The sequence below is a fragment of the Scyliorhinus canicula genome, chromosome 31, assembly GCF_902713615.1.
Source record: "Scyliorhinus canicula chromosome 31, sScyCan1.1, whole genome shotgun sequence".
Lineage (NCBI taxonomy): Eukaryota > Metazoa > Chordata > Chondrichthyes > Carcharhiniformes > Scyliorhinidae > Scyliorhinus > Scyliorhinus canicula.
In genome coordinates, this window is record NC_052176.1 from 10,813,134 (window position 1) to 10,839,565 (window position 26,432).

General features: G+C 45.3%; 1 protein-coding gene and 7 non-coding genes across 8 annotated transcripts; 3 read left to right on the forward strand and 5 right to left on the reverse strand.

The window, feature by feature from the left end:
• Positions 1-1,180: 1,180 nt before the first annotated feature.
• Positions 1,181-1,252, reverse strand: trnag-ucc. The gene has a single exon. It is a non-coding gene; the product is annotated as a tRNA-Gly (tRNA).
• A 2,638-nt stretch (positions 1,253-3,890) lies between these two features.
• trnal-cag lies at positions 3,891-3,973 on the reverse strand. Its single transcript has one exon. It is a non-coding gene; the product is annotated as a tRNA-Leu (tRNA).
• A 2,286-nt stretch (positions 3,974-6,259) lies between these two features.
• On the forward strand, positions 6,260-14,829 carry LOC119958882 (late histone H2B.L4-like). Its single transcript, XM_038787396.1, has 2 exons — positions 6,260-6,423; positions 14,437-14,829. The coding sequence occupies exons 1-2, from the start codon at positions 6,267-6,269 to the stop codon at positions 14,772-14,774; spliced, it is 495 nt and encodes a 164-aa protein (XP_038643324.1). The 5' UTR covers positions 6,260-6,266; the 3' UTR covers positions 14,775-14,829.
• trnal-aag lies at positions 6,721-6,803 on the reverse strand. Its single transcript has one exon. It is a non-coding gene; the product is annotated as a tRNA-Leu (tRNA).
• Positions 11,294-11,376, reverse strand: trnal-cag. Its single transcript has one exon. It is a non-coding gene; the product is annotated as a tRNA-Leu (tRNA).
• A 5,949-nt stretch (positions 14,830-20,778) lies between the features above and the next one.
• trnam-cau lies at positions 20,779-20,850 on the reverse strand. Its single transcript has one exon. It is a non-coding gene; the product is annotated as a tRNA-Met (tRNA).
• A 3,186-nt stretch (positions 20,851-24,036) lies between these two features.
• trnag-ucc lies at positions 24,037-24,112 on the forward strand. The gene has a single exon. It is a non-coding gene; the product is annotated as a tRNA-Gly (tRNA).
• A 419-nt stretch (positions 24,113-24,531) lies between these two features.
• trnaw-cca lies at positions 24,532-24,603 on the forward strand. The gene has a single exon. It is a non-coding gene; the product is annotated as a tRNA-Trp (tRNA).
• The last annotated feature ends 1,829 nt before the right edge of the window (positions 24,604-26,432 follow it).

The following is a 26,432-nucleotide window of genomic DNA, read 5'->3' on the forward strand; positions in this document are numbered from 1 at the left end:
AGGGTTAATGTGGACATGCCGAATTTCCTTAGTTTCCTGAGGAAGTATAGGCGCTGTTGTGCTTTCTTGGTGATAGCATCGACGTGAGCGGACCAGGACAGATTTCTGGTGATGTGCACCGCTAGGAATTTGAAACTGCTATCCATCTCCATCTGGGCCCCGTTGATGCTGACAGGGGTGTGTACAGTACTTTGCTTTCTGAAGTCGATGACCAGCTCTTGAGTTTTGCTGGCATTGAGGGAGAGATTGTTGCCGCTACACCACTTCACTAGGTTCTCTATCTCCCTCCTGTATTTGAACTCGTCGTTATTCGAAATCCGGCCCACTATGGTCGTATCATCAGCAAACTTGTAGATAGATTTGGAACCAAGTTTTGCCACGCAGTCGTCTGTGTACAGGGAGTAGAGTAGGGGGCTAAGTACGCAGCCTAGCGGGGCAGCGGTATTGAGGACTATTGTGGAGGAGGTGTTGGTGTTCATTCTTACTGATGTTTGATGTTTGATAATGTTTGATGGAACTGCTCAAAAAATAAACTGAGCGGGTAAATCTGAAATATCCGGAAAAAATTACCGGCATTGTGATTTTGAACGGAGTCACTTGGGGAACATTCCCACACAGAGATAAATTCTTGAAACCAGCTGCAGAAAAGCGGTCGTGATTTGAACACGCAACCTTCTGATCTGGAGTCAGACGCGCTACTGTTGCGCCACAAGACCAACTGATAAGCAATTAGTGTTTCCCCTCATAGATTCAAGTTTTATTTACACCCAACGGCGAAAAAAACTCAAAGAAGTCAGATATTAAAGGGCCATGAAGGAAAGCAGCTGTACCCCGTGGTTAAGGTGATGCAAAATAACCCATTGTGCTCTGTACACGTGGCTTCAAATCCCATCCTCGTCTGTAACGTGCCTGTTGTGTTTCTGTTTGGTCCACTTCGTGAGCGCGAAGTAAAAATGCTGCGATTTTTAACTTTTGTTTGACGGTGGGTGGGTGGGTGGGGGTGGGGGTGGGGGTGGGGGTGGGGGTGGGGGCGGTCAATAGTCGAACACTGTCCATACTGAAACCCCGTTAAAAAATTGGGAAATTCTTATTTCATTCCCCGCCGGACTTGCGCTAAAATTCTGAGCGAAAAGTTGTTTATCTTACTCAGGAAGTGGGGCAGAAATTTCCAACTTGTTTTTGCGATGGCCGGGAATCGAACCCGGGTCAACTGCTTGGAAGGCAGCTATGCTCACCACTATACCACCATCGCTCACTGGTTGGGTGCTTGTCCTTTTGGTTTTTTAGATTAACTTGATAAATTTTTTCGTAACAAATACTTACTTTGCGTAAGTTATTTCACTCCAATTTAAAATGCTCCTGAATGAAAGTGTCCGTGTCGTCCGGCTCCCGTTCAGCCAGCAGATGGCACCAGTCCACAATAAATGTATTTATCTAATTATTTCTCATGTTCTATGTGTCATTACATAGGCCACTTACTCTGGTCTGCGACCTTAACTTGTCCTTCTGTCCTGATGCTGCCATTTTCATCCTGTTCAAATAATAATAGAAAGCCTCCAGTGCAGAAGGTGGCCAATCGGCCCATCGAGTCGGTACCGACCCTCGGAAAGAGCACCCGATTTCGTCCTAATCGCACCTAACCTTTCGAATATGTCAGGACAGCCGAGATCAGGGCGCAATTTCCTCTGGAGGTCAGGGTTCGAATTCCACTCCTGACATTGACTTTTCCTCCGCGAGGCACCATCCAAACCTGGAACCCCTCCCTAACAGCACTGAGTGTTTACATAAACCATATGGACTTGCAGCCGTTCCAGAATCACCCCACTGCCCCCCTCATTCTCAAGGACAATTAATGTTAGATTTTAAATGTTTGGCCGAATCAGCGACAGCCACAGCCAGAGAGATCTGCAATAACCCTGAGGGCAGGAAAGACAACTCATTGTCCTTTGACCCAAAAACAAAATACTGCGGATGCTGCAAATCTGAAACAAAGACAGAAAATGCTGGAAATATTCAGCTGATCCGGCAGCTTCTGTGGGGAGAGAAACAGGTCATTGCAATGAAAGGTCAGGGTGTGAAATGTTAACTATTTCTCTTTTCACAGATACCGAAAGCATTACCAGTGTTCATAGAATTATTCACTGGAATTTACAGCGCAGAAGGATGTCATTCGGCCCATCAAGTCTGCACCGGCTCTTGGAAAGAGGTCCGGCTCCTGGAAAGATCCACCCCAACCCCAAAAATTGGGCTCGTCTGGGATTTGAACAGGGGACCTCTTTCATTTTACCGCAAGTCTCTAAGCGAGAATCATACCCGTAGACCAACGAGCCGACCTGCTACTCCTTCTGATTAAGTGAACATCGTCACACTCTGTAACTTAGTGCGTGAAAGTGTCTGTTCCCCAAATAAAAATATGGATTAAAAACCCAGCCCAGCCATATTCCGTTTGACCATCTGTGCGATTGACAACTTCCATAACAGTGGGAAATGTGTTGGTTTCTAGTCGAAAAGTATGCCTTTTGCAGGTTTCAATTCACTGGAATATCTGTAGAGATTGTAACGCGAGGACTGATTTCAGCTGTCATCATCCAGTTGTTAAATCTTTCCACTAGAAATCCATTGGATTTTCCCCTTTGACTTGAGTGCTGCTCCCAGAGGATCTGTTCAGTGTTTTCAAAAATGTTTTATTTTGAATCCACTATGTCCAGAGAATTGTGACGCTGAAATTGCTCACACTTCTCTCCATTGTTATCTGTTCTGCAGGTATTGACCGAACCGTCAAATGGAGCCACGCTCACAGGGCTGTGAGAGAGGCTTTCTTTCAGGTTGTTGGCCTCCTTTGGTCCATCACCAGCAACCGGATGTCTGCAGTGAACCTCGGAATGTCGAGCCCCTCTTCCCAAGATGGAATTAATCAGGGACAAGGTGTTGGTTGAAGAGCAAATCAACGGTCTGAAGATTTGGTCTGAAATTCCTGGAGTTTTGTGAAGAGAACAAAATTGTGGAGCAATGAGACAATAGCAGGATAGGAGTTTGGGGATATTATCCAGTCTGTGCTGGGAGGGCTGCGGGAAGGAAGTTGTCATGTCTGCCTACCAAAGCTGAATGTTAGGATAGAGGTGGTGATCAGATTCCGAGAGGAGAGTGAAATTCTTTCACTGAGTATCAAGTTTACAGTGAGGTTGAGGGTCTTGAGTTACAGGAAGGGTAACTTCGTGAGGTGCAACAAATTATATCTTCATTGTCATTTCATTTGAAACTAAATGTGCCTTTCCTATTTTTGAACCCCAGCCAGAGTCCTGTATCAGAGTGCTAAACTTCTCCAAGCCGATGGGGGGTCAAGGAGCTTCTCATTGCTGCATTGATAAGTTTTCTGCGATCAAGAAAGACCGAACTGCCGCCTACCTGTTCCTCACACGAAGGTATTGAGAGACTAAGACCTGAGCGGCGTGATGGATCCAATTAGACAGTTGTATCGTGGCGACTGGAATCTCTTTCCACGCCTGCTTGTGGTGCTGCTTTCACAGAAAAGTAGCCGAATAACCCCTCTAGTGTGCAAACAGGAGGACTTTCCTCCAGGAAAGGAGGCAGAAAAGGATTCTGGGAGAGGTCAACTGAGTCACCTCGACAATCCAACCAGGCAGGCTATTTACGAGAAGGGAAGAGGCATTTTGCTCGGCGCCCTGGTATGAATATTAATTCATTAACCAGAGGAAGTGAGCAGATTAACCAGTCATGGACATGCCTTCTGCCTGTGGGGTCCTGGGTTGCGAATTTAACCAGGAATCTCATGTCCTGAGACCACCGCTTCGCCATTGAATGGGAGGTCTGGATCATCCTGGAGTTGAACATTATGCTGGAGAAACGTAACCACCTGGAGGAAAAGTTAATGTCAGGAGTGGGATTCGAACCCACGCTTCCAGAGGAGACTGCGACCTGAACACAGCGCCCGCGACCGCTCGGCCATCCTGACGCGGTATGGCAAAAGATATGCTCCGTGCACAAATCGATTTAATTTGTATCTTCATTGTCATTTCATTTCAAACTAGATGTACTTTTCCTATTTTTCAACCCCAGCCAGAGTCCTGTATCTGAGTGCCATCCTTTTCCAAGCCGCTGGGGGGTCCAGGAGCTTCTCATTGCTGCATTGATCAGTTTGCTCCAATCAACAAAAACCGAACTGCCGCCGACCTGTTCCTCACACGAAGATATTGAGAATCTGAGATCTGAGCGGCGGGAAGGATCCAATGAGACAGTTGCATCCTGGCGACTGGAATCTCTCTCCACAGCTGCTTCTGTGGCTGCTTTCACAGACAAGTAGCCAAAGAACCCGTTCAGTGTGCAAACTGGAGGAAGTTCATCCAGAAAAGGCGGCACAAGAGGATTCTGGGAGAGGTCTTCTGAGTCACCTCGACAATCCAATCAGCCAGACTATTTACAACAAAAGAAGATGAGTTTTACCCGGTGTCCTGGGATCAATACTAATTCCTCAACCAGAGTCACTGAACAGGACATTCAGTCTTGAACTGGGCTTCTGCCTGTGGGATCTTCCTGTGCGGATTCCAGCAGCAATCTCATGTCCTGAAGCCTCTGCTTCCCCATTCAATGAGAGGTGTTGGATCTCCCTGGAGTTGAGCGTTTTGCTGGAGAAACTTAACCTCGTTGAGGTATTGACCGAACCGTCTAATGGAGCCACGCTACAGGGCTGTGAGAGAGGCTTTCTTTCAGGTTGTTGGCCTCCTTTGGTCCATCACCAGCAACCGGATGTCTGCAGAGTACCTCGGAATGTCGAGCCCCTCTTCCCAAGATGGAATTAATCAGGGACAAGGTGTTGGTTGAAGAGCAAATCAACGGTCTGAAGATTTGGTCTGAAATTCCTGGAGTTTTGTGAAGAGAACAAAATTGTGGAGCAATGAGACAATAGCAGGATAGGAGTTTGGGGATATTATCCAGTCTGTGCTGGGGGGGCTGCGGGAAGGAAGTTGTCTTGTCTGCCCACCAAAGCTGAATGTTCGGATTGTGGTGGTGATCAGATTCCGAGAGGAGAGCGAAATCCTTTCACTGAGTTTCAAGTTTACAGTGAGGTTGAGGGTCTTGAGTTACAGGAAGATATAGACGGGATGGTCAAATGGGCAGAAAAATGGCTGATGGATTTTAACTCTGAATAATAAGGTCTGATGCCTTTGGTCGGGGATTTCGGCAGTAACTTCATTGCAGTGTTAAGATAAACCTATTTGTGACAATAAAGTATATTATTTTATTATAGGATTAATGTGAATGGCCTGACAGTGGGAAGCCCATAGGAACAAAGGGACCTTGGAGTGTTTGTCCATAAATCTCTGAAGGCAGAAGGGCTGGTTAATAGGCTGCTGGCAAAGGCATCTGAGATATTTGTCTTTATCAATCGGGGCATGGATTACAAAATCAGACAGGTCATGTTGGAGTTGTGTAGAATGTTGGTGAGGCCATAGTTGGAGTACCGTGTGCAATTCTGGTCACCATATGACAGGAAATATGTGACTGCACTGAATGGGGTGCAGATATGATTCAGCCGGATTTTACTGGGGATGGAAACTTTGAGATTTGAAGAGAGGTTGGATAGGCATGTTTTTTTCTCTCTTGCTTGAACAGAGATGACTGAGGGGTGATCTGTTCGAGGGGTGCTAGATTATGATAGGTATAGACAGGGCGGATAGGGAGCACCTGTTCCCCTCAGGAGAAGGGTCAGTCACGAGGGGACATTGCATTATTCTGTGATTTTGTTACAGATGAAATCTTGGAGGTATTGCTGCCGTATTCCCAGACGGCGGAGGTCCAATTCTTAGAGAAAAAGCTTCAATCGAGGCCGGGGTTCTCAATAGGAACAAACTGGATGTCTGGGACGTTAGAAATTGCTGAAAACTGATTCAATTTTATTCATTGTTGAGCCTAGAATATACACGTGGATTGTAGCTGTCCATTAAAACAAAAATAGAGTTCGGAAGTTTCTGGCCAGTAAGTTCACAATGTCCACCGTACATCACTCATGATCATCAGGTGCAACAAATTTTATCTTCATTGTCATTTCATTTGAAACTAAATGTGCCTTTCCTATTTTTGAACACCAGCCAGAGTCATGTATCAGAGTGCCAACCTTCTCCAAGCCGCTTGGGTGAAGGAGCTTCTCATTGCTGCATTGATCAGTGTTGTGCGATCAACAAAGGCCGAACTGCCGCATATCTGTTCCTCACACGAAGGTATTGAGAGACTAAGACCTGAGCGGCGTGATGGATCCAATTAGACAGTTGCATCGTGGTGACTGTCATCTCTCTCCACAGCTGCTTCTGGTGCTGCTTTCACAGACCAGTTGCCGAATAACCCCTCCAGTGTGCAAACAGGAGGACGTTCCTCCAGGAAAGGCGGCAGAAAAGGATTCTGGGAGAGGTCAACTGAGTCACCTCGACAATGCAACCAGACAGGCTATTTACGAGAAGAGAAGAGGAATATTGCTCGGCGCCCTGGTATGAATATTAATACCTTAACCGGAGACAGTGAGCAATCTGCAATCTGCAGTGAGCAACCAGTCATGGACAGGCCTTCTGCCTGTGGGGTCCTGGGTTGCGAATTTAACCAGGAATCTCATGTCCTGAGACCACCGCTTCCCCATTGAATGGGAGGTCTGTTTCATCCTGGAGTTGAACATTATGCTGGAGAAACGTAGCCACCTAGAGGAAAAGTAAATGTCAGGAGTGGGATTCGAAACCACGCCTCCAGAGGAGACTACGACCTTAACGCAGCGCCTTAGACCGCTCGGCCATCCTGACCCGCTACGGCAAAAGATATGCTCCGTGCACAAATCGATTTAAGTTGTATCTTCATCGTCATTTCATTTCAAACTAGATGTACTTTTCCTGTTTTTCAACCCCAGCCAGATTCCTGTATCTGAGTGCCATCCTTGTCCAAGCCGCTGGGGGGTCAAGGAGCTTCTCATTGGTGCATTGATCAGTTTTTTGCGATCAACAAAGACCGAACTGCCGCCGACCTGTTCCTCACACGAAGATATTGAGAGTCTGAGATCTGAGCATTGGCAAGGATCCAATGAGACATTTGCATCCTGGCGACTGGAATCTCTCTCCACAGCTGCTTCTGGGGCTGCTTTCACAGACAAGTAGCCAAAGAACCCGTTCAGTGTGCAAACTGGAGGAAGTTCATCCAGAAAAGGCGGCACAAGATGATTCTGGGAGAGGTCTTCTGAGTCACCTCGACAATCCAATCAGCCAGACTCTTTACATCAAAAGAAGAGAGTTTTACCCGGTGTCCTGGGATCAATATTAATTCCTCAACCATAGTCACTAAACAGGCCATTCAGTCTTGAACTGGGCTTCTGTTTGTGGGATCGTGGTGTGCGGATTCCAGCTGGAATCTCAGGGCCTGAAACCTCTGCTTCCACGTTGAATGAGAGGTGTTGGATCTCCTTGGAGTTGAGCATTTTGCAGGAGAAACTTAACCTCGTTGAGGAAAAGTGAATGACAGAATTGGGATTCGAACCCACGCCTCCAGAGAAAGCTGCGACCATAACGCTGCGCTTTCGACCGCTCGGCCATCCTGACGCGCTATGGCAAAGGATATGCTACGTGCACAAATCGATTCAAATTCCTTCTTCATCGCCATTTCATTTCAAACGAGATGTGCTTTTCCTGTTTGCTCCATTTAACAAAGACAGAACTGACGCCGACCTGTTCCTCATACGAAGGTATTGAGAGTCTGAGATCTGAGCGGCGTGATGGATCCAATTAGACAGTTGCATCCTGGCGACTGGAAACTCTCTCCACAGCTGCTTCTGGTGCTGCTTTCACAGACAAGTAGACAAATAACTCCTCCCGTGTCCAAACAGGAGGAAATTCATCCAGGACAGGAGACGGAAAATGATTCTGGGTGAATTCAACTTCGTCACCTCGCCAATCCAACCAGCCAGACTATTTCCAAGAAGAGAAGAGGAAATTTATCCGGAGTCCTTGGTGATTATTAATTCCTCATTGCAACTTCTTCATGCACACGTTTGAACAAGACTTCCTCGCCACACAGGACCTGCAACCGTTGTTGTACACCAGATACATCGATGACATTTTGTTCCCATGGACCCACAGCGATGAATCACTGAAACAACTACACGATGAGATCAATAAATTCCATCCCACCATCAGACTCACCATGGACTATTCTCCAAATTCTGTTGCATTCTTGGACACACTCATCTCCATCAAGGACCGTCACCTCAGCACTTTACTTTACCGCAAGCCCACAGACAACCTCACGATGCTCCACATCTCCAGCTTTCAAACGAAACACATTAAAGAAGCCATCCCCTATGGACAAGCCCTCCGTATACACAGGATCTGCTCAGACGAGGAGGAGCATAACAGACACCTACAGATGCTGAAAGATGCTCTCGTACGAACGGGAATTGGCGCTCGACTCATCGATCGACAGTTCCAACGCGCCACAGCAAAAAACCGCATCGACCTCCTCAGAAGACAAACACGGGACTCCACTGTCAGAGTACCCTTCGTCGTCCAGTACGTTCCTGGGGCAGAGAAACAATGACACATCATCAATGAAGATGAACATCTTGCCAAGGTCATCCCCACACCCCCACTACTGGCCTTCAAGCAACCGGCATCCTCAAACAAACCAATGTTTGCAGCAAATTACCCAGCCTTCAGAACAGCGACCACGACACCACACAGCCCTGCCAGGGCAATATCTGCAAGACATGCCAGATCATCGACTTGGATACCACCATTACACGTGGTAACACCACCCACCAGGTACACGGCACATACTCGTGCGACTCGACCAATGTAGTCTACCTCTTGCACTGCAGGAAAGGATGTCCTGAAGTGTGGTACATTGGCGAGACCATGCAGACACTGCGACAACGAATGAACGCGCATCGTGCGACAATCACCAGGCAGGAATGTTCCCTTCCAGTCGGGGAACACTTCAGCAGTCAAGGGCAGACAGCCTCTGATCTCTGGGTAAGCATTCTCCAAGGCGATCTTCAGGACACGCGACAACGCAGAATTGCCGTGCTAGAACCTATAGCTAAGTTCCGCACGCATGAGCGCGGCCTCAACAGGGATCTTGGATTCATGTCGCATTACATCCACCCCCCACCATCTGGCCTGGACTTGCAAAATCCCACCAACCGTTCTGGCTTGAGACAATTCACACCTCTTTAACCTGTGATTATCCCTCTCCCTGGATCTGTAATGATTCGATTACCTGCAAATGCTCACATTCCAAGCATTGTCCAGCATCTCTGACTTTGTCTATATAAATGTTTTTGGAACATACCTCGCCATTCACCTGAGGAAGGAGCTGTGCTCCGAAAATTCGAGTTTGAAACAAACCTGTTGGACTTTAACCTGGTGTTGTAAGACTTCTTACTGTGCTCACCCCAGTCCAACGCCGTCATCTCCACATCTAAATTCATCGTCATTTCTATTCAAACAAGATATGCTTTTCCTTCTTTTGAACCCCAGCCAGAGTCCTGTATCTGAGTGCCATCCTTGTCCAAGCCGCTGGGGGTTAAGGAGCTTTTCATTGCTGCATTGATCAGTTTCCCTCAATCAACAAGGACCGAATTCCCGCTCCACCTGTTCATCACCAGAAGATATTGAGAGTTTGAGATCTGAGCGACGTGAAGTATGCAATTGGAGAGTTGCATTCTGGCGACTGGAATCTCTCTCCATAGCTGCTTGCGGTGCTGCTTTCACAGACAAGTAGCCAAAGAACCCCTCCAGTGTCCAAACAGGAGAACGTTTTACCAGTAGAGGCGGCAAAAGAGAGTTCTGCGAGAAGTCAACTTCGTCACATCGACTGTACTGTGGGTAGCTGAAGAAGAGGTGTCAAAGAGCGGATCAGACAGAAAGCAAAAGTTTGATTATAATAAAGAAAAAGGCTGATGTGTTCTGGGTGATAGCGACGTGTTTGCTTTTGGTGTGAATGAGAAAATTAATAGCAGAGGATGGTTTCGATCCACCGACTTCTGGGTTAGGGGCCCAGCACGCTTCCGCGGCGCCACTCTGTTCGCGTTTGATTGTCCCCGGGTCGGACTTGAGGCAAAGTTTGAAGAAATCAGTAATAGGTTGATCAATGGTGCCAGAGAGGTGAAACTGCCGCCCCGAACTTCCTTCTCCGAAGGTGATTCCAGTCACTCCCCACTTTCCCATCAGAGCAACGTCACAAAAGAAATCACAGCACCTTCACAGAACAACCATTCAGCACGGAAGTAAAATATCTGAACTATGCTGACCAGAATCAGTCTGCTCAAACGTGTGTTCTTGCTGAAAGAACAAATGAGAAAGTGAATAGTTGTCTAACTACGGAAGGGCAGTAATGTCGTAGCTCCTGGTTAAGGCAGCAGAGTGCCGCAGCGGAAGCGTGCTGGGCCGTTACACCGAGGTCGAGGAAACGGGGCTAATCTCGGCTATTTACATACTCCCTCTCATCAAAAGTAATCAGAACGCCCGTTCCTGTTTGCTTTGCAGCAAATACCTATCAGAATCTTTCTTGCAGGCTCAGCCCGACATTAGTCCCGGGAATGAAGGAGACAGCATGACACATAACAACATTGTAAAGCTCACAAATAGGGAACCAGAGGGAAAATGCTTTAAAGTCTCAGAAGGTCTGACAACATGTGTCGGGAGAGAAAACAACTAACGTTTCGAGTCCAGGTGACCCTTTGTCAAATCTGGATTGTAAACGTTATCCAGTTGTACCCCACAAAGGAGCAATATTTATACATACTTATGTATGTGTTCTGGTGGTCAGGGGGGTTGTTGGGTTATGGGTATAGGGTGGATACGTGGGTTTGAGTAGGGTGATCATGGCTCGGCACAACATTGAGGGCCGAAGGGCCTGTTCTGTGCTGTACTGTTCTATGTTCTATGTTATGTCCCTGAATGTCTCACAATAAGGAAATAAAGCATTAACGAACAATAAATCACAATAGAAACCGAGTTTTCAACTTCCCCTCTCGGACGGATGTGAACAATCCAACCAGCCAGACTATTTACAACAAGAGAAGTCGAATTTCACCCGGAATCCTGGGATGAATATTAATTCCTCAACCAGAGTCCCTGAAGGAGAATATCGAGTCATTAACTGGGCTTTCGCCTGCCGGACTTGCTGTGCGTATTTAAGCAGTAATCTCCTGAGAACAAAGCTTTGCCTTTGAAAGCGATATTTTTTATCTTTCTGAGGTTGAAAATCTTGCCGGAGAAATCTAACCTCGTGGAAGAAAACTCAATATCAGGAGTGGGATTCGAACCCACGTCTCCAGAAGAGACTGCGACCTGAACGCAGCGCCTTAGACCGCTCGGCCATCCTGATGCGCTGCCATTTAAATTAAGATCCGTGCACAAATCGACTTAAATTCTATCCTCATCGTCAGTTCTATTCCAGCAACATCTGCTTTTCCTACTTTTGAACCCCAGCCAGAGTCCTGTATCTGAGTCCCATCCCTGTCCAAGCCGCTGGGGGTAAGGAGCTTCTCATTGCTGCATTGATCACGTTGCTCCAATCAACAAGGACCAAATTCCCGGTCTTTCTGATCCTCACAGGAAGATAATGAGAGTCGAAGATCTGAGCGACGTGAAGTATGCAATTGGAGAGTTGCATTCTGGCGACTGGAATCTCTCTCCACAGCTGCTTCCTGTGCTGCTTTCACAGACAAGCAGCCGAAGAACCCCACCAATACCCAAACAGGAGAACATTCATCCAGTGGAGGCGGCAAAAGAGTATTTGAGAGAAGTCACCTTAGTCACCTCCATTGTACTGTGGGGAGCTGAAGAACAGGTGTCAAAGAGCGGATCAGACTGAAAGCAAAAGTTTGATGCTAATAAAGAAGAAGGCGGATGTTCTGCTGGGTGCTCGTGACTTGTTTGCTTTTGGTGTGAGTGAGAAAATAAATAGCAGAGGATGGTTTTGATCCAGCGACTTCTAGGTTATGGGCTCACCAGGCTTGCGCAGCGCCACTCTGGTCGTGGTTGATGCCCTCCGTAGTCGTACTTGAGGCAAAGTTTGAAGAAATCAGTAACAGGTTGATCAATGTTCCCAGAGAGGTGAAGCTGCCGCCCCGACCTTCCTTCTGTGAAGGTGATTCCAGTCACTCCCCACTTTCCCATCAGAGCAACGTCACAGAAGAAATAACATCGCCTTCACAGAACAATCATTCAGCACGAAAGTAAAATATCTGAAATATGCTGACCAGAATCAGTCTGCTCAAACGTCTGTTCTTGTTGGAAGAACAAATGAGAAGGTGAATAGTTGTCTGGCTACCGAAGGGCAGTAATGTCGCAGCTCCTGGTTAAGGGAGCAGAGTGCCGCAGCGGAAGCATGCTGGGCCGTTACACCGAGGTCGAGGAAACGGGGCTAATCTCGGCTATTTACATTCTCCCTCTCATCAAAAGTGATCATTACGCACGTTCCTGTTTGCTTTGCAGCAAATACCTATCAGAATCTTTCTTGCAGGCTCATCCTGACATTAGTCCCAGGAATGAAGGAGACAGCATGACACGTTACATCATTGTAAAGGTCACAAATAGGGAACCACAGTGAAAATGCTTTAAAGTCTCAGCAGCTCTCACAGCATGTGTAGGGAGAGAAAACAACTAACGTTTCGAGTCCAGGTGACCCTTTGAGAAATCTGGATTGGAAACGTTACCCAGTAGTACCCCACAGAGGAGCAATATAGATACATACTGATGTCCGTGAATAGCTCACAATAAGGAAATAAAGCATTATCGAACAATAAATCACAACAGAAACCGAGTTCCCAACTTCCCCTCTCGGACGGATGTGAACAATCCAACCAGCCAGACTATTTACAACAAGAGAAGGCGAATTTTACCCGAAGTCCTGGGCTCAATATTAATTCCTCAACCAGAGTCACTGAAGGAGATTATCGAGTCATTAACTGGGCTGCCGCCTGTCGGGTCTTGCTGTGCGTATTTTAGCAGGAATCTCATGCCCTGAGACCAACGCTTTTCCATTGAATTGGAGGAATTGGATCTTCCTGAGGTTGAAAATCTTGCTGGAGAAATTTAACCTCTTGGAGGCAAATAAAACAATAGGAGTGGGATTCGAACCCTCGCTTCCAGAAACGACTGCGATCTGAACGCGGCACCTTTGACCGCGCGGCCATCCTGATGCATTGAATTCCGTACACAAAGATCCGCACACAAATCGACTTAAATTCTATCTTCATCGTCATTTCATTTCAAACAAGATATGCTTTTCCTACTTTTGACCGCGAGCTAGAGTCCTGTATCTGAGTGCCATCCCTGTCCGTGCACCTCGGGGTTAAGAAGCTTCGCATTGCTGCATTGATCAGTTTGCTCCAATCAACAAGGACCGAACTACCGCCGACCTGTTCCTCACCCGAAGATATTGAGAGTCCAAGATCTGAGCGACGTGCTGTATCTAATCGGAGTCGAGGAATCGAGGCTATTGACTGCTATTTACATTCTTCCTTTCCTTCCAAACATGGCCGGGATTTTCTCAGACCTTACTTTCTTGCTATTCTGTTCGTTCAATTATCTCTCATCTTGGTGCTTTGTTTAGATGCTTAGCTGTCCACAATATCTTTTTGATCTGGACAAATAATCGATGCTCCAATTAGAACAAAATGTTTTGTGTCAATCGGTTCAATCCAATCCTGAGGAGGGAATTCTAATCTCCTCAGGATGATGTTTAATGATTTGCTGAATGATCTGTTTTTTGTTGACGCCTTGAAAGGTTATGTCACTGGATTGGGAATCCAGGGGACAGCAATAATCTTTGGGACAGAGAATAACTCCCAGGACGGCAGCTGGTGAAATTTAAATTCACTGATTTCGTGAATCTGGAATTTAAAGGCATCGGAGCTGGTTACATTTGGTCAGGAGTAAGCTGGCACATTTTCTGATTGGTTGTTTAATTCTCCGCAGTAAATACACAACTTCTTCACCGACTATTCACAATGTTTTCAAAAACAGTTGAATTTCCAACATATTTCCAATGTAACTGATATTGTTGCACAAATAATGTAATCAGAGGAACAGTGCGTTTCGGAAGCTGAGATTTTCCAATAGTTCAAGTGTTGGTCTCCAAATCCAATGGCCTTTTTCGAAGGAGATTCTATCCCTTCTCACAGACAGATTGGGACTCCGGACATCGCATGAAAGCACTAACTTCCTGGAGTGATTTCAGGCTGGGTTTATAATGCTTTATATCTAACAAATTGTCAATGACTGTCCTGTTAAAAGCAGTTCAGTTAGCAGAGTGGCTGTGGCTTTGTACTTGCAATCAAATGTGGCAGCACAGTAGCACAGTGGTTAGCACAGTTGCTTCACAGGTCCAGCGAGCTGTCTGTGCGGAGCCTGCGCGTTCACCTTGTGTCCAAGAAGAGAGCCAAGAAAGTCATTAAGAAACCGGCAGTAAAGGGCGGCAAGAAGCGGCGAAGTTCGAGGAAGGAGACTTACTCCATCTACATCTACAAAGTGATGAAGCAGGTTCACCCCGACACCGACGTCTCCTCCAAGGCCATGAGCATCATGAACTCGTTTGTCAACGATATTTTCGAGCGTATCGCGGGTGAGGCTTCCCGCCTGGCCCATTACAACAAGCGCCACACCATCAGCTCCCGGGAGATCCAGACCGCCGTGCGCCTGCTGCTGCCCGGGGAACTGGCCAAGCACGCCGTGTCGGAAGGGACAAAGGCGGTCACCAAGTACACCAGCTCCAAGTAAAACTGCACAATGGACTGAAAACCACCCCAAACCCAACGGCTCTTTTAAGAGCCACCCACAATATCTGTGAAAAAGCTGCACCGTCTTTTCCCGCATTGACTTCATGAGAAATCTCTTTGTGGAGGATAGAGATTTGTTCCGTTCCAGAATGTTGTGAATGTGGCTTCATACCCGCCCGTCACAGACAGTTTCACACAGAAGAGACACTCAAACTGAAGTGAGAGCGGATTTTAAACCCAGTCTAGTATTTGTGACGGACAATGAGGAGAAACACAATTTCAGGAGGGAATTATTTAAATTTAATGATAAATATATTCATAGTTTAACAACAGGTGAGTTAATGGAAATTATTATTTTGTTTCTCTCGGGTGACCTGGTTCCCGCTCCCAGAACAGAGTAAAGGCGGGAATGAAGAGGGTATTTTTGGGCTGATGTGTTTATTCCGCAGTTTTCCCAGGGGGCGGAATCAGCGAGATTTGAGCACACACAGGACCTGTGTCCATTGCAGCGCTTTAAGATCTGCCTCTCCCCGGCCCTCCCTATTCTCCGGACACAAAGCTGCCTGTTCCACCGGCGGGATAGACTCGGGGATTCTCTCCACAGTTCCCAGTGTAACATTCCCGGCCGCTTTCAGGAGAGAGGCTCAGAAATCAGCCCTTTCTCTCTGTCCCTGTGTAGACTGTGTGAAGGAGTTGGTTGGTAATCTCTATGTTTCTGCTTTTGCAGTGAGCTGAGATTTGCTCCGTTTTAAATTGCTGAACGGGGTCTTATTACCGCCGGTTACAGATAAGAGACTGACAAATTCAAACTGTTCCTAAAATAGAGCCAGGATTCTGGGAGGGAAAACCCAATAAACAGATCACAAAGTGTGAGATTCAAATGGTTTCCTGAACATTGAGCCGTTCCGTTATTTGGGATTTTCTTGAACCGATATTGGCGGGAGTTTCGAATTTGAAAATGTCAGCCAATCAAAACCTCCAGATTCTTCTCTCTGGCCTGTGATTGGTTAATTGATGACTGCCCTAAAGTTTTTAAATATAATTTGTTTCCACAGACAAATACCAGAATATTCTGAACATGAATAAATGTAACGTCTGCTCCACACAGGTTACAGGGAAGAGTGTCGCCAGCTCCTCACACACAGTCCGGACATTGTCACTGACAGAGCACAGGGACACAGACAGGCCATCAGTTCCACAGTCTCAGGCAGCATAAATAGTTCCAGAGACACATTTTCAACTCATTAATCAAACAGCAGGAGAGACAGACGCTGTGTCCATGTCACCCTAACTCAGTACCACTGACAGGAGGCCCCATAAATCCCAGTGCAAATTCTCACCCTCTCTCGGTGCTATGTCTTTTCGTCCACGGCTTTTCGTCCAACGTCTTTTTGTCCGCCCGTCTTTTGGTCCAACGTCATTTTGTCCGGTGATTTATTTCGTCAAAGATTTTTTGTGACTTTTTACGTGTTTTTGCTGGATGGTTTTTTTTGTCAAAGACTTTTTGTAACTTGACTTTTAGTAACTTGCTTAGTAGCACTCCACTCCACTTTAACTTTTGTACATGGAAATCTTCTCTAATGCACATAATATACAATAAAGGATCTTTATTACCGGCCTCTTTCCTTTAACGAGCCTCGTTAAAGGATAGTTATTATCGTTCTCTCCCCTTTAACGAGCCTCGTTAAAGGATAGATATTATCTGTCTCTTTCCTAATCCCGAATTCGCCCATCCCGAAATGGCAAAGTTCATTGTGTCAACGAAGAGTAAACGGAAGGTGGCTGATGGAAATAACTATATCTACGATTTTCATTCGAGCAGTGCAAACCAAGGAAAAGAATACTGGAGATGTGAGAAAAGAAGGCTATGTTCTGTGCGGATTCACACGGTCACGGAAAACAATGAGCCTAAAATTATTTATTTCTCTAATGAGCACCTTCATCCAGCTGATGTCGATTCGTTAAATGCTAGAAAAGCAGTTGCAGAAATAAAGCATGAAGCAGTGGAAAACATAGCAGCAAGTTCGCGTAGCATACTAGCGGCCAAGTTTACGCAGCTATCAGAAAATACCTGCTCTCAACTCCCAAGGCTGCCCGTCGTCTCAAGGACTATTCAAAGGTGCCGACAAAAAAATTCTGGATTTCCCGCTAATCCAGCGGCTAGACACGGTTTTGAAATACCTGACAAATATTGCAAGCTTGACAATGGCGAGCAGTTTCTGAGATACGATTCGGGCGTCGAGGATCAACAGCGCTTACTAGTATTCGCATCAGAAAGTGCTCTTTAGGATTTAGCATCATATCGTCATTGGGCATGTGATGGAACATTCAAGATTGAACCACAACAGTGGTTTCAACTGTTCTGCATTCATGTACAAGTTAAAGGTAGCAGTCTACCACGGGTCTTTGCATTACTGCCGAATAAAAGGAAGCAGACATACGAATTATTCTTTGACCAATTGAAAATTATGCAACCTGATGCAGATCCGATTGATATCATGGCAGATTTCGAAGCTGCAGTTCACAAGGCAATTAATTCATCATTCCTTAATGCATCTGTCGTGGTATGTTTGTTTCATTTGAGCCAATCTGTGTTTCGAAAAATTACCGATTTAGGCCTCAAAGAAAAATACAACACAGACTCTGCATTCTGTCTTAAAATTCGATGTTTTTCAGCATTAGCTTTCCTCCCCGTTGAAGATGTCGAAGAGGCTTATGAAGATTTGATAGACGATGAAGAAATACCTGCTGAATTCATCGTTTACTTCGACTTGACTTACATAGGCATTGTGAGAGGACGTGGTGCCAGACGAAGGAGAGAAACACCTACGTTCCCGACAGCTGTATGGAATGTTAATCAGCGTGTTCTACAAGATCTACCGAGAACAAATAATGCTGCCGAGGGGTTTCATTCTGCGATTAAGCGTTCGGCGGGTGGAGCTCATTTGAATATCTGGAGGTTAATCAAAACTCTGAAGGAAGAGGAAGGGTTAATAATAGGCAAAAAGGCTCAAATTCTTCGGGGGATCAGGCGACTTCATGTACGCAATATAAGAAAATAACTGAACGCCTCAAAAGATTGGTCGTTGAATATGATCCTACAGCGAAAATTGATTTCTTGAGGAATGTTGCTCACAATTTACATCAATTTTAAGTAATTTGGGAATTCATCAGTAGTAAACTTTTAGATCTTTTTAACTGCATTTTTAGATTTTTTAACTTTTTAACTGCATTTTTAAGCTTGCATTTTACTTGAATTTCATCAATTACTTGCATTTTAGCAATTAAATTCACTTGCTGTATTATAGAATATAGAGAAATACAGCACAGAACAGGCCCTTCGGCCCACGATGTTGCGCCGAACTTTTGTCCTAGGTTAATCATAGAATTTTGGACAATTTGTCATGGCCAATCCACCCATTGTGCCTGCTTTCTATCAATTAAATGCTTTTATACGGAGTTGATTTGCAATTGGTTAATTGGACGAAGTGACGTTGGACAAAAAGACGGGTGGACAAAAAGACGTTGGACCAAAAGACGTGGACGAAGTGTCGTTGGACGAAAAGACGCGACACGCCTCTCTCATCCTCACTCTATCAGTTCCACGATGGAGCAGGCTTAGTGAAATAATCAATATCAGAGAAAACTGGTTTCCGGTTAAGAATTACACAATTAACCTTAATAATGTACTCTGAGATTCGAGTTAAATACGAGTCACATCACTCACATCAGGGATGGCTGTACTAATCCCCAGAGTGTGTCCTCACAAATACATTAGATGCAAACCCAAATATCAGCTCCATTCTCAGATTGAGATATGCTGAATGTGACAAAGATACAAATTCCGATTCTCATTTAAAACTCACCTAATTTATGAAAATAAAAGATACAATATAATTTCGATGACTAAGAACTGAGCTGTAACTTGCAAACTATTGCAAAATCCTCACTCACTCAGTTCCAGATGGAAGACACTGCAGCAATTCCAGACTGTGGTCCATTTTACATTCATGTCAGAATTCTGACTCAGAATCAGTCTGAGTATCACAGATCAAATCAATGTGAGCATCTTGAGTTAAACTTCCAGAACAATCCAGTATCAGATTGAAGGTTACATTATCTTTCACAATTGTGTTTGATATTAAATGCTGGTCCAAAGCTATCACACATTTTTTGCTTAAAACCTCCCACAGCAATGGTCTCTTTCTGTGCTGGAAATTTACGTGAAATGAATGCAAACTTATAAACTGTCCCTGAGATTGAAAGGTCACATCCTGAATCGCATCCGCACATTGAGCCACAGAGCCTGACAAGTACAGGATAATCCTCAAACAGTTGTTGAGAGTAAGATCCATCCTCACACTAGAAATGGTTAAAATACTCTCAGAGTGGAAACAATAATGACATGCAAATGAAATGAAAATCGCTTATTGTCACGAGTCGGCTTCAATGAAGTTACTGTGAAAAGCACCTCGTCGCCACATTCCTGCGCCTGTTTGGGGAGGCTGGTACGGGAACCGTGCTGCTGGCCTGCCTTGGTCTGCTTTAAAAGCCAGCGTTTTAACCCAGTGTGCTAAACCAGCCATTAAATGGAAAGATTGGAAGACTGATGGCAGACTGCTCGCACACACACAGGTATACACACACACAGATATACACACGTATACACTCAGATACACACAGTATACAGGCCCTCACACATTATACACACAGAGTTACACACTCACGTACACTCAAACATACACACACAGGTATACACACACACAGGTATATATATATACACGTGTACACACGGTATACAGAGCCACACACATTATACTCACACAGTTGTACACACCCGCACACAGGTATATACACACAGGCACATAAACATTCACACATATTCTCAAATACACATACATATATAGAAGCACATATGTGCACACACACAGATATACACAGAGACACTTACATTGCATCAGATTAATAATTTATCCAGCTACAGTGAAGTAACAGCGATATATTTCCAAAACAGGATGGTGACTGACTGGAGGAGAGCCTACAGGTCGTGGTGTCGCTATGTATCAGCCGCCCTTGTCCCTCTCTAGATGGTGGTGGATGTGGGTTTGGAAGGTGTTGCCAAAGGAGCCTTGGTGACTTCCTGCAGTGAATCCTGTAGCTGGTATACACGCTGCCAATCTGCATCAGTGGTGGAGCGAGTGAGGGTTTACAGATGGGATGCCGATCAAGCGGGATACCTTGTCCTAGATGGTGTCAAACTTATTCAGTGTTGTTGAAATTGCAACTATTAAGGAAATGGAAATTATTCCATTACATTCCTGATTTATGCCGTGTCGACAGGGTTTGGGCAGCCAGGGAGTGAGTGACTGGCCACAGGAGTCGGAGTCTTTGACCTGCCTTGCAGCTACAGTATTTATATGAACAGTTCAGTTCCTGGCCAATGGCAATCAGTAAAATGTTGGGAGTAGGGTTTCAGTGATGGTAATTGTGGTGAATGTCAAGGGGTGATGGTTCGATTCTCACTTATTATGAAATATGAAAATATGAAAATCGCTTATTGTCGCAAGTAGGCTCCAAAATAAGTTACTGTGAAAAGCCCCTAGTCGCCACATTCCGGCGCCTGTTCGGGGAGGCTGGTACGGGAATGCTCTTTTCTTGGAAATTTCAGGCCAAGCCTGGATAATGTCCAGGATTGCTGCATTTGTACATGGACTGTTTCATTAACAGACGAGTTGTGAATGGTGCTGAACATTGTGCAATCACGGAAAGCCTGAGATTGTGGGTGTTTGCAATATTTACAGAGTGTCCCTGTGTGAGTACATACCATTTCAGACATTGATTGCACATATTAAGTGTTTGCTGGAAGGGGGAAGCCGAGTTTAAAAAGAAACGTGTCCTGTAAAGAAATGTCAGATCAGACAGACTTGTGGCGAGCAGCTGAATATTTCTTTTTACTTTAACGGAAAGTGTTTCGTTTTACTGTACCGGATATTAAGAAAAGTAACTAGCAGAGAATGGTTTCGATCCATCGACCTCTGGGTTATGGGCCCAGCACGCTTCCGCTGCGCCACTCTGCTCCTTATTATTGTGCTGTAGCGACACAATTCTTCACTTTCGCAGTGTTGTTCATCGGGAGCACATGTGCTCGACAGCGCACCCTGGCGGCACAATTCCACTCTGTCACTTACCAACAATGGAACACACACAGCAGCAGGACACTGTCACCTTACACAAGATAACACACACGCAAAAGAGAATCGACTGTCTGATCATATATGGAAAGTGATCCTTCCTAAAATCTAGCCTCTTTCCTCTTGTGTAACTGTGTTCTCTGCATCTTCGCTCTGTTATTGAAAGGTTTTCCCTGATGTTAATTAAACTGCTTTCCGATATTTAAGTATATTCTCTCGCGCTGAACTGTGATTTCTACCGTGGAACCGAGATCTCTACTGTGTAACTGCTCTCTGTTGTGGAATATGATCTCTGCTGTGAACTGGGCACTCCGCTGGGAAACTGCGATCTCTCCTGTGGAAATGTGCTCTCTGCTGTGGGACTGTGTTCTCTGCTGTCAAACTGTGCTCTCTGCTGAGGAAATGTGGACCACATGTGATGCAGCTGAGGATGATGAGTGATCATTGTGGACATTGTGAACTTACTGGCCAGAAACGTCAGAATTCTATTTTTGTTTTTAATGGACAGCTACAATCCACGTATTTATTCTGAGACACAACAATGAAGAAAAGTGAATCAGTGCTCAGCAGATTCGAACATCCCACACCTCCGGTTTGTTCTTATTGAGAACCCCGTCCTCAATTGAAATTTTTGCTCTAAGGATTGGACCACCGCCTCCTGTGAATACGGCAGCAATACCTCCAAGATCTGATCTGTAACAGACTCACAGAATAATGCAATGTCCCCTCGTGACAGACCCTTCTAGTGAGGGGACCAGGTGATCCCTATCCGCCCTGTCTATACCTATCATAATCTTGTGCACCTCGATCAGATCACCCCTCAGTCATCTCTGTTCCTGGGAGAGAAGAAAAACGAAACTCTCTTCATATCTTAAAAGCAAGCAAGCAACATCCTGCTGATTCACCTCCGCACCCCATTCAGTGCAGTAACATATTTCATGTGACGCGTTGACCAGAATTGCACACGGTACTCCAGCTGTGGCCTCACCAACATTCTATACAACTCCAACATGACCTGTCTGCTTTTGTAATCCATGCCCCGATTGATAAAGACAAATATCTCAGATGCCTTTTCCAGCAGCCTATTAACCTGCCCTTCTGCCTGCAGAGATCTATGGACAAACACTCCAAGGTCCCCTTTTTCCTCAGGACTTCCCAGTGTCAGGCCATTCACATTAATCCTATAATAATATAATAGCCTTTATTGCCACAAATAGGCTTATATTAGCACTGGAATGAAGTTACTGCGAAAATGCCCTAACAAATGGATCACATCTCATTTTCAGCGTTAAATTCCATCAGCCACTTTTCTGCCCATTTGACCATCCCGTCTACATCTTCCTGCAACTCAAGACACTCAACCTCACTGTAAGCTTGAAACTCAGTGAAAGGATTTCACTCTCCTCTCGGAATCTGATCACCACCTCAATCCTAACATTCAGCTTTGGTGGGCAGACAAGACAACTTCCTTCCCGCAGCCCCCCAGCGCAGACTTGATAATATCCCAAACTCCGATCCTGCTATTGTCACATTGCTCCCCCACCTTGTTCTCTTCACAAAACACCAGGAATCTCAGACCAAATCTTCAGACCTTTGATTCTCTCTTCAAACGACATCTTGTCCCTGATTATGTCCATCCTGGGAAGAGGGGCTTGACATTACGAGTTTCTCTGCAGACATCCAGTTGCTGTTGATGGACCAAAAGAGGCCTCAAACCTGAAAGTGTTTCAGGCCTGTGAGCACGTCTCCATTAGACAGTGCATTCAGTACCTGCAGAGTAGACAACAATGGAGAGAAGGTTGAGCAATTTCAGCGTCACAATTCTCTGGACATAGAGGATTCAAAATAAAACTTATTGAAAATACTGAACAGATCCTCTGAGAGCAGGACTTAAGTCAAAGGGGAAAATCCAATGGATTTCTAGTGGAAAGATTTAACAACTGGATGATGGCAGCTGAAATTTGTCCTTGCGTTACAATCTCTGTAGATATTATACTGAATTGAAACCTGCAAAAGGCATACTTTTCGACTAGAAATCCAACACATTTCCCTCTGTTATGGAAGTTGTCAATCGCACAGATGGTCAAACGGAATAAGGCTCGGCTGGGATTTTAATCCATATTTTTCTTTAGGGAACAGACACTATAACGCACTAAGATACAGAGTGTGAGGATGTTCAGCTAATCACAACGGAATGCTGGAAATACTTTACTGATCTGTAGTATCTGTGAAAAGAGAAATAGTTAACATTTCACATCCTGACCTTTCATTGCAATGACCTGTTTCTCTCTCCACAGAAGCTGCCGGATCAGCTGAATATTTCCAGCATTTTCTGTCTTTGTTTCAGATTTGCAGCATCCGCAGTATTTTGTTTTTTGGGCCAAAGGACAATGAGTTGCCTTTCCTGCCCTCAGGGTTATTGCAGGTCTCTCTGTCTGTGGCTGTCGCTGATTCGGCCAAACATTTACATTCTATCATTAATTGTCCGTGAGAATGTGCGGTGGGGTGATTCTGGAACCGCTGCAAGTCCATCTGGTGTATGTACACACACAGTGCTGTTAGGGAGGGTTCCAGGTTTGGATGGTGCCTCGCGGAGGAAAAGTCAATGTCAGGAGTGGGATTCGAACTCTGACCTCCAGAGGAGACTGCGACCTTCACTCGGCTATCCTGAAGTATTCGAAAGGTTCGGTGCGATTGGGCCGAAATCGGGTGCTCTTTCCGAGGTTCGGTACCGACTCGATGGGCCGAATGGCCACCTTCTGCACTGGAGCCATTCTATGATTATTTAAACAGGGTGAAAATGGCAGCATCAGGGCACAAGGACAAGTTAAGGTCGCAGACCAGAGTAAGTGGCCTATGTAATGACACATAGAACATGAGAAATAATTAGATAAATAGATTTATTGTGGACTGATGCCATCTGCTGGCTGAACGGGAGCCGTTCGACACGGACACTTTCATTCAGAAGCGTTTTAAGTTGGAGTGAAATAACGTACGCAATGTAAGTATTTATTACGAAACAGTTTATAAAACTAATCTAAAGAACCAAATGGACACAGACCGGTTCAGTGAGCGATGGTGGTATAGTGGTGAGCATAGCTGCCTTCCAAGCAGTTGACCCGGGTTATTTCGATTCCCGGCCATCGCATTAACAAATTAGAAACTTTTGCGCCCCATCGTTAGTTTCAAACTGAGGAAGAGAAACAGTTTCTCACTCAGAATTTATGCCCAATTAGGGAGGGGAGTCAAATAAGTAACTTTCTCATCATTTTTAACGTGGTTTCAATATGGCCAGTGTTCCACTATTCACCCACAAGCCGTCAAACAACAGCTAAAAGTCACAGCTTTTTCACCAGCCTCATGATGTGGACGAAAGACACAACAGACACGTTACAGACGAGGATGGGATTTGAAGCCACGTGTACAGAGCACAATGGATTATTGTGCATCACCTTTACTGCATGGCCCTTTAATATCCCTCAATCTAACGACTTTGCGTTTCTTTCGCACGGTTGGGTGTAAATAAAACATGAATCTATGAGGAGAAACACTTACTGCTCAGCAGTTGGGCTTGTGGCGCAACGGTAGCGTGTCTGACTCCAGATCAGAAGGTTGCGTGTTCAAATCACGTCAGGCTCACGGTGTTCCCGAAATTTCTCTCTCTGTGGTGTTGTTCTGGAAATGACTCCGTTCAAAACTGCAATGCTGGCAATTTTTCCCGGCTATTTCAGATTTACCCGCTCAGTTTATATTTTTCAGCAGTTTCATTAAATATCAGGGGATTCGGCTAGTTCAGTTGGTACCCAGGGCCGAGGGTTCGAGCCGCACGTTGGGCGTTTCCATATTATTATCTGAGAATATTGAACCAACTGTTTGGGCAGCATGGTAACACAGTGGTTAGCACAGTTGCTTCACGGCCCCAGGTTCGATTCCCGCCTTGCTGCCCATGGGTGAGACCAGAACTACTGGTTAGAGAAAAACAAGGATGTTGCCCTTTTCGGACGGAGATGAGGAAATTTCTCACTGTCAGAGAGTTGTGCGTCTTTGGAACTCTGCCTCAGAAGGCGGCGGAAACGAGACATTGATTATTTTTAAGTGGGAGATGGGGAAATTCTTGTTCAGCAAATAAATCAAAGGTTTATCGGACTTACATACAACCATTCCATTCAGCCAGTTACCTGGGTGCACAAGCACTGGGTGCGGTTTTTTATTTGATATATCAGTTCCACACCATGGTGAAACGGTCTTAAAATATCGCTTTCATTTCTTCACGTGTTCTGCACTGAAATATTCGCTGCAATACCTTCACTGGAGCGCCACCTTCCTCCCGATTTCAGTCAATGACACCATCCGGGCTCCTCCGGATTTTTGAACCCGGGACCTCTCACATTTTATCACATTGAATCAATGTCAATGTCAATAGTGGGATTCTAACCCTCGACTCCAGAGGAGACTGCGACCTGATGTATCCAAACGGATCGGACGGGATCGCCGAGTTGGGGTGCGCTTACCGAGGGTCAGTGCAGACTGGATGGGCCGAATGGTCTCCTGCACTGGAGGGATTCTATGATTACTTAAACAGGGTGTAAACGGCAGCATCAGGACACAAGGACAAGGTGAGGTCTCAGGCCAGAGCAAGAGTCCTATAAAATGACACACAGAACATCAGAAATAAATACATTTATTGTGGACTGGTGCCATCTCCTGGCTGAACCGGAGCCGTCCGACACGGACACTTTCATTCAGGAACATTTTTAATTGGAGTGAAATAACATAAACATAGAAAGAAGTTTTTAACGAAACAATTTATCAAACTAATGCAAAGCATCAAAAGGACGTAACATTTGACAGTAAGTGATGGGGGAATACTTGTGAGCATCGCTGACTTCCAAGCAGTTGATGCGGGTTCGATACCCGGCCATCGCAATAATAATTTGATCCGAAGCGTTTGCGTGATTCCGTGGGTTTCGAACTGAGGAAGAAAGCCTGGAGAAAGTGAGGTGGCTGGAGGCAGGAATCTTCCCTTGTTGTAAATACAGTAGTCAGGTTGGATTGTTCACATCCGTCCGAGAGGGGAAACTGTGATATCGGCTTCTATTGTGGTTTATTATTGGATATTGTTATATATCCTTATTACCCCTCTGTGGGGCATTCCTGGAAGTTATTACATAAACATTTCCCCTTCTGGCTGTTAAATAATTTGAAAACACTGAAAAACTCCTGGTTCTATCTTTACCAAATGACATGACTGTGTTAATAAAACAGAACACATTCCAATCAGTGGAGATGTGATATTGGCATGAATAATACTCACACACCACAGCAGATGTTGTCTGTTTCCCTCAGAGATAGTCAATTGAAGAGATTCCCTATTTTGCTATTTTGAGCTTCACAACGTTGTAAAGCTGTCTGCTTCATTCCTGGGATAAATGCCCGGATCACACTGGAAGTCAGACTTTGATACTAAT

Coding starts and splice junctions, on each gene's coding strand:
- LOC119958882 (XM_038787396.1), top strand. CDS start 6,267: ATGGATCCAATTAGACAGTTGCATCGTGGTGACTGTCATCTCTCTCCA. Junction 6,424..14,436: donor AGAAAAGGATTCTGGGAGAG/GTCAACTGAGTC, acceptor CCAAGAAGAGAG/CCAAGAAAGTCATTAAGAAA.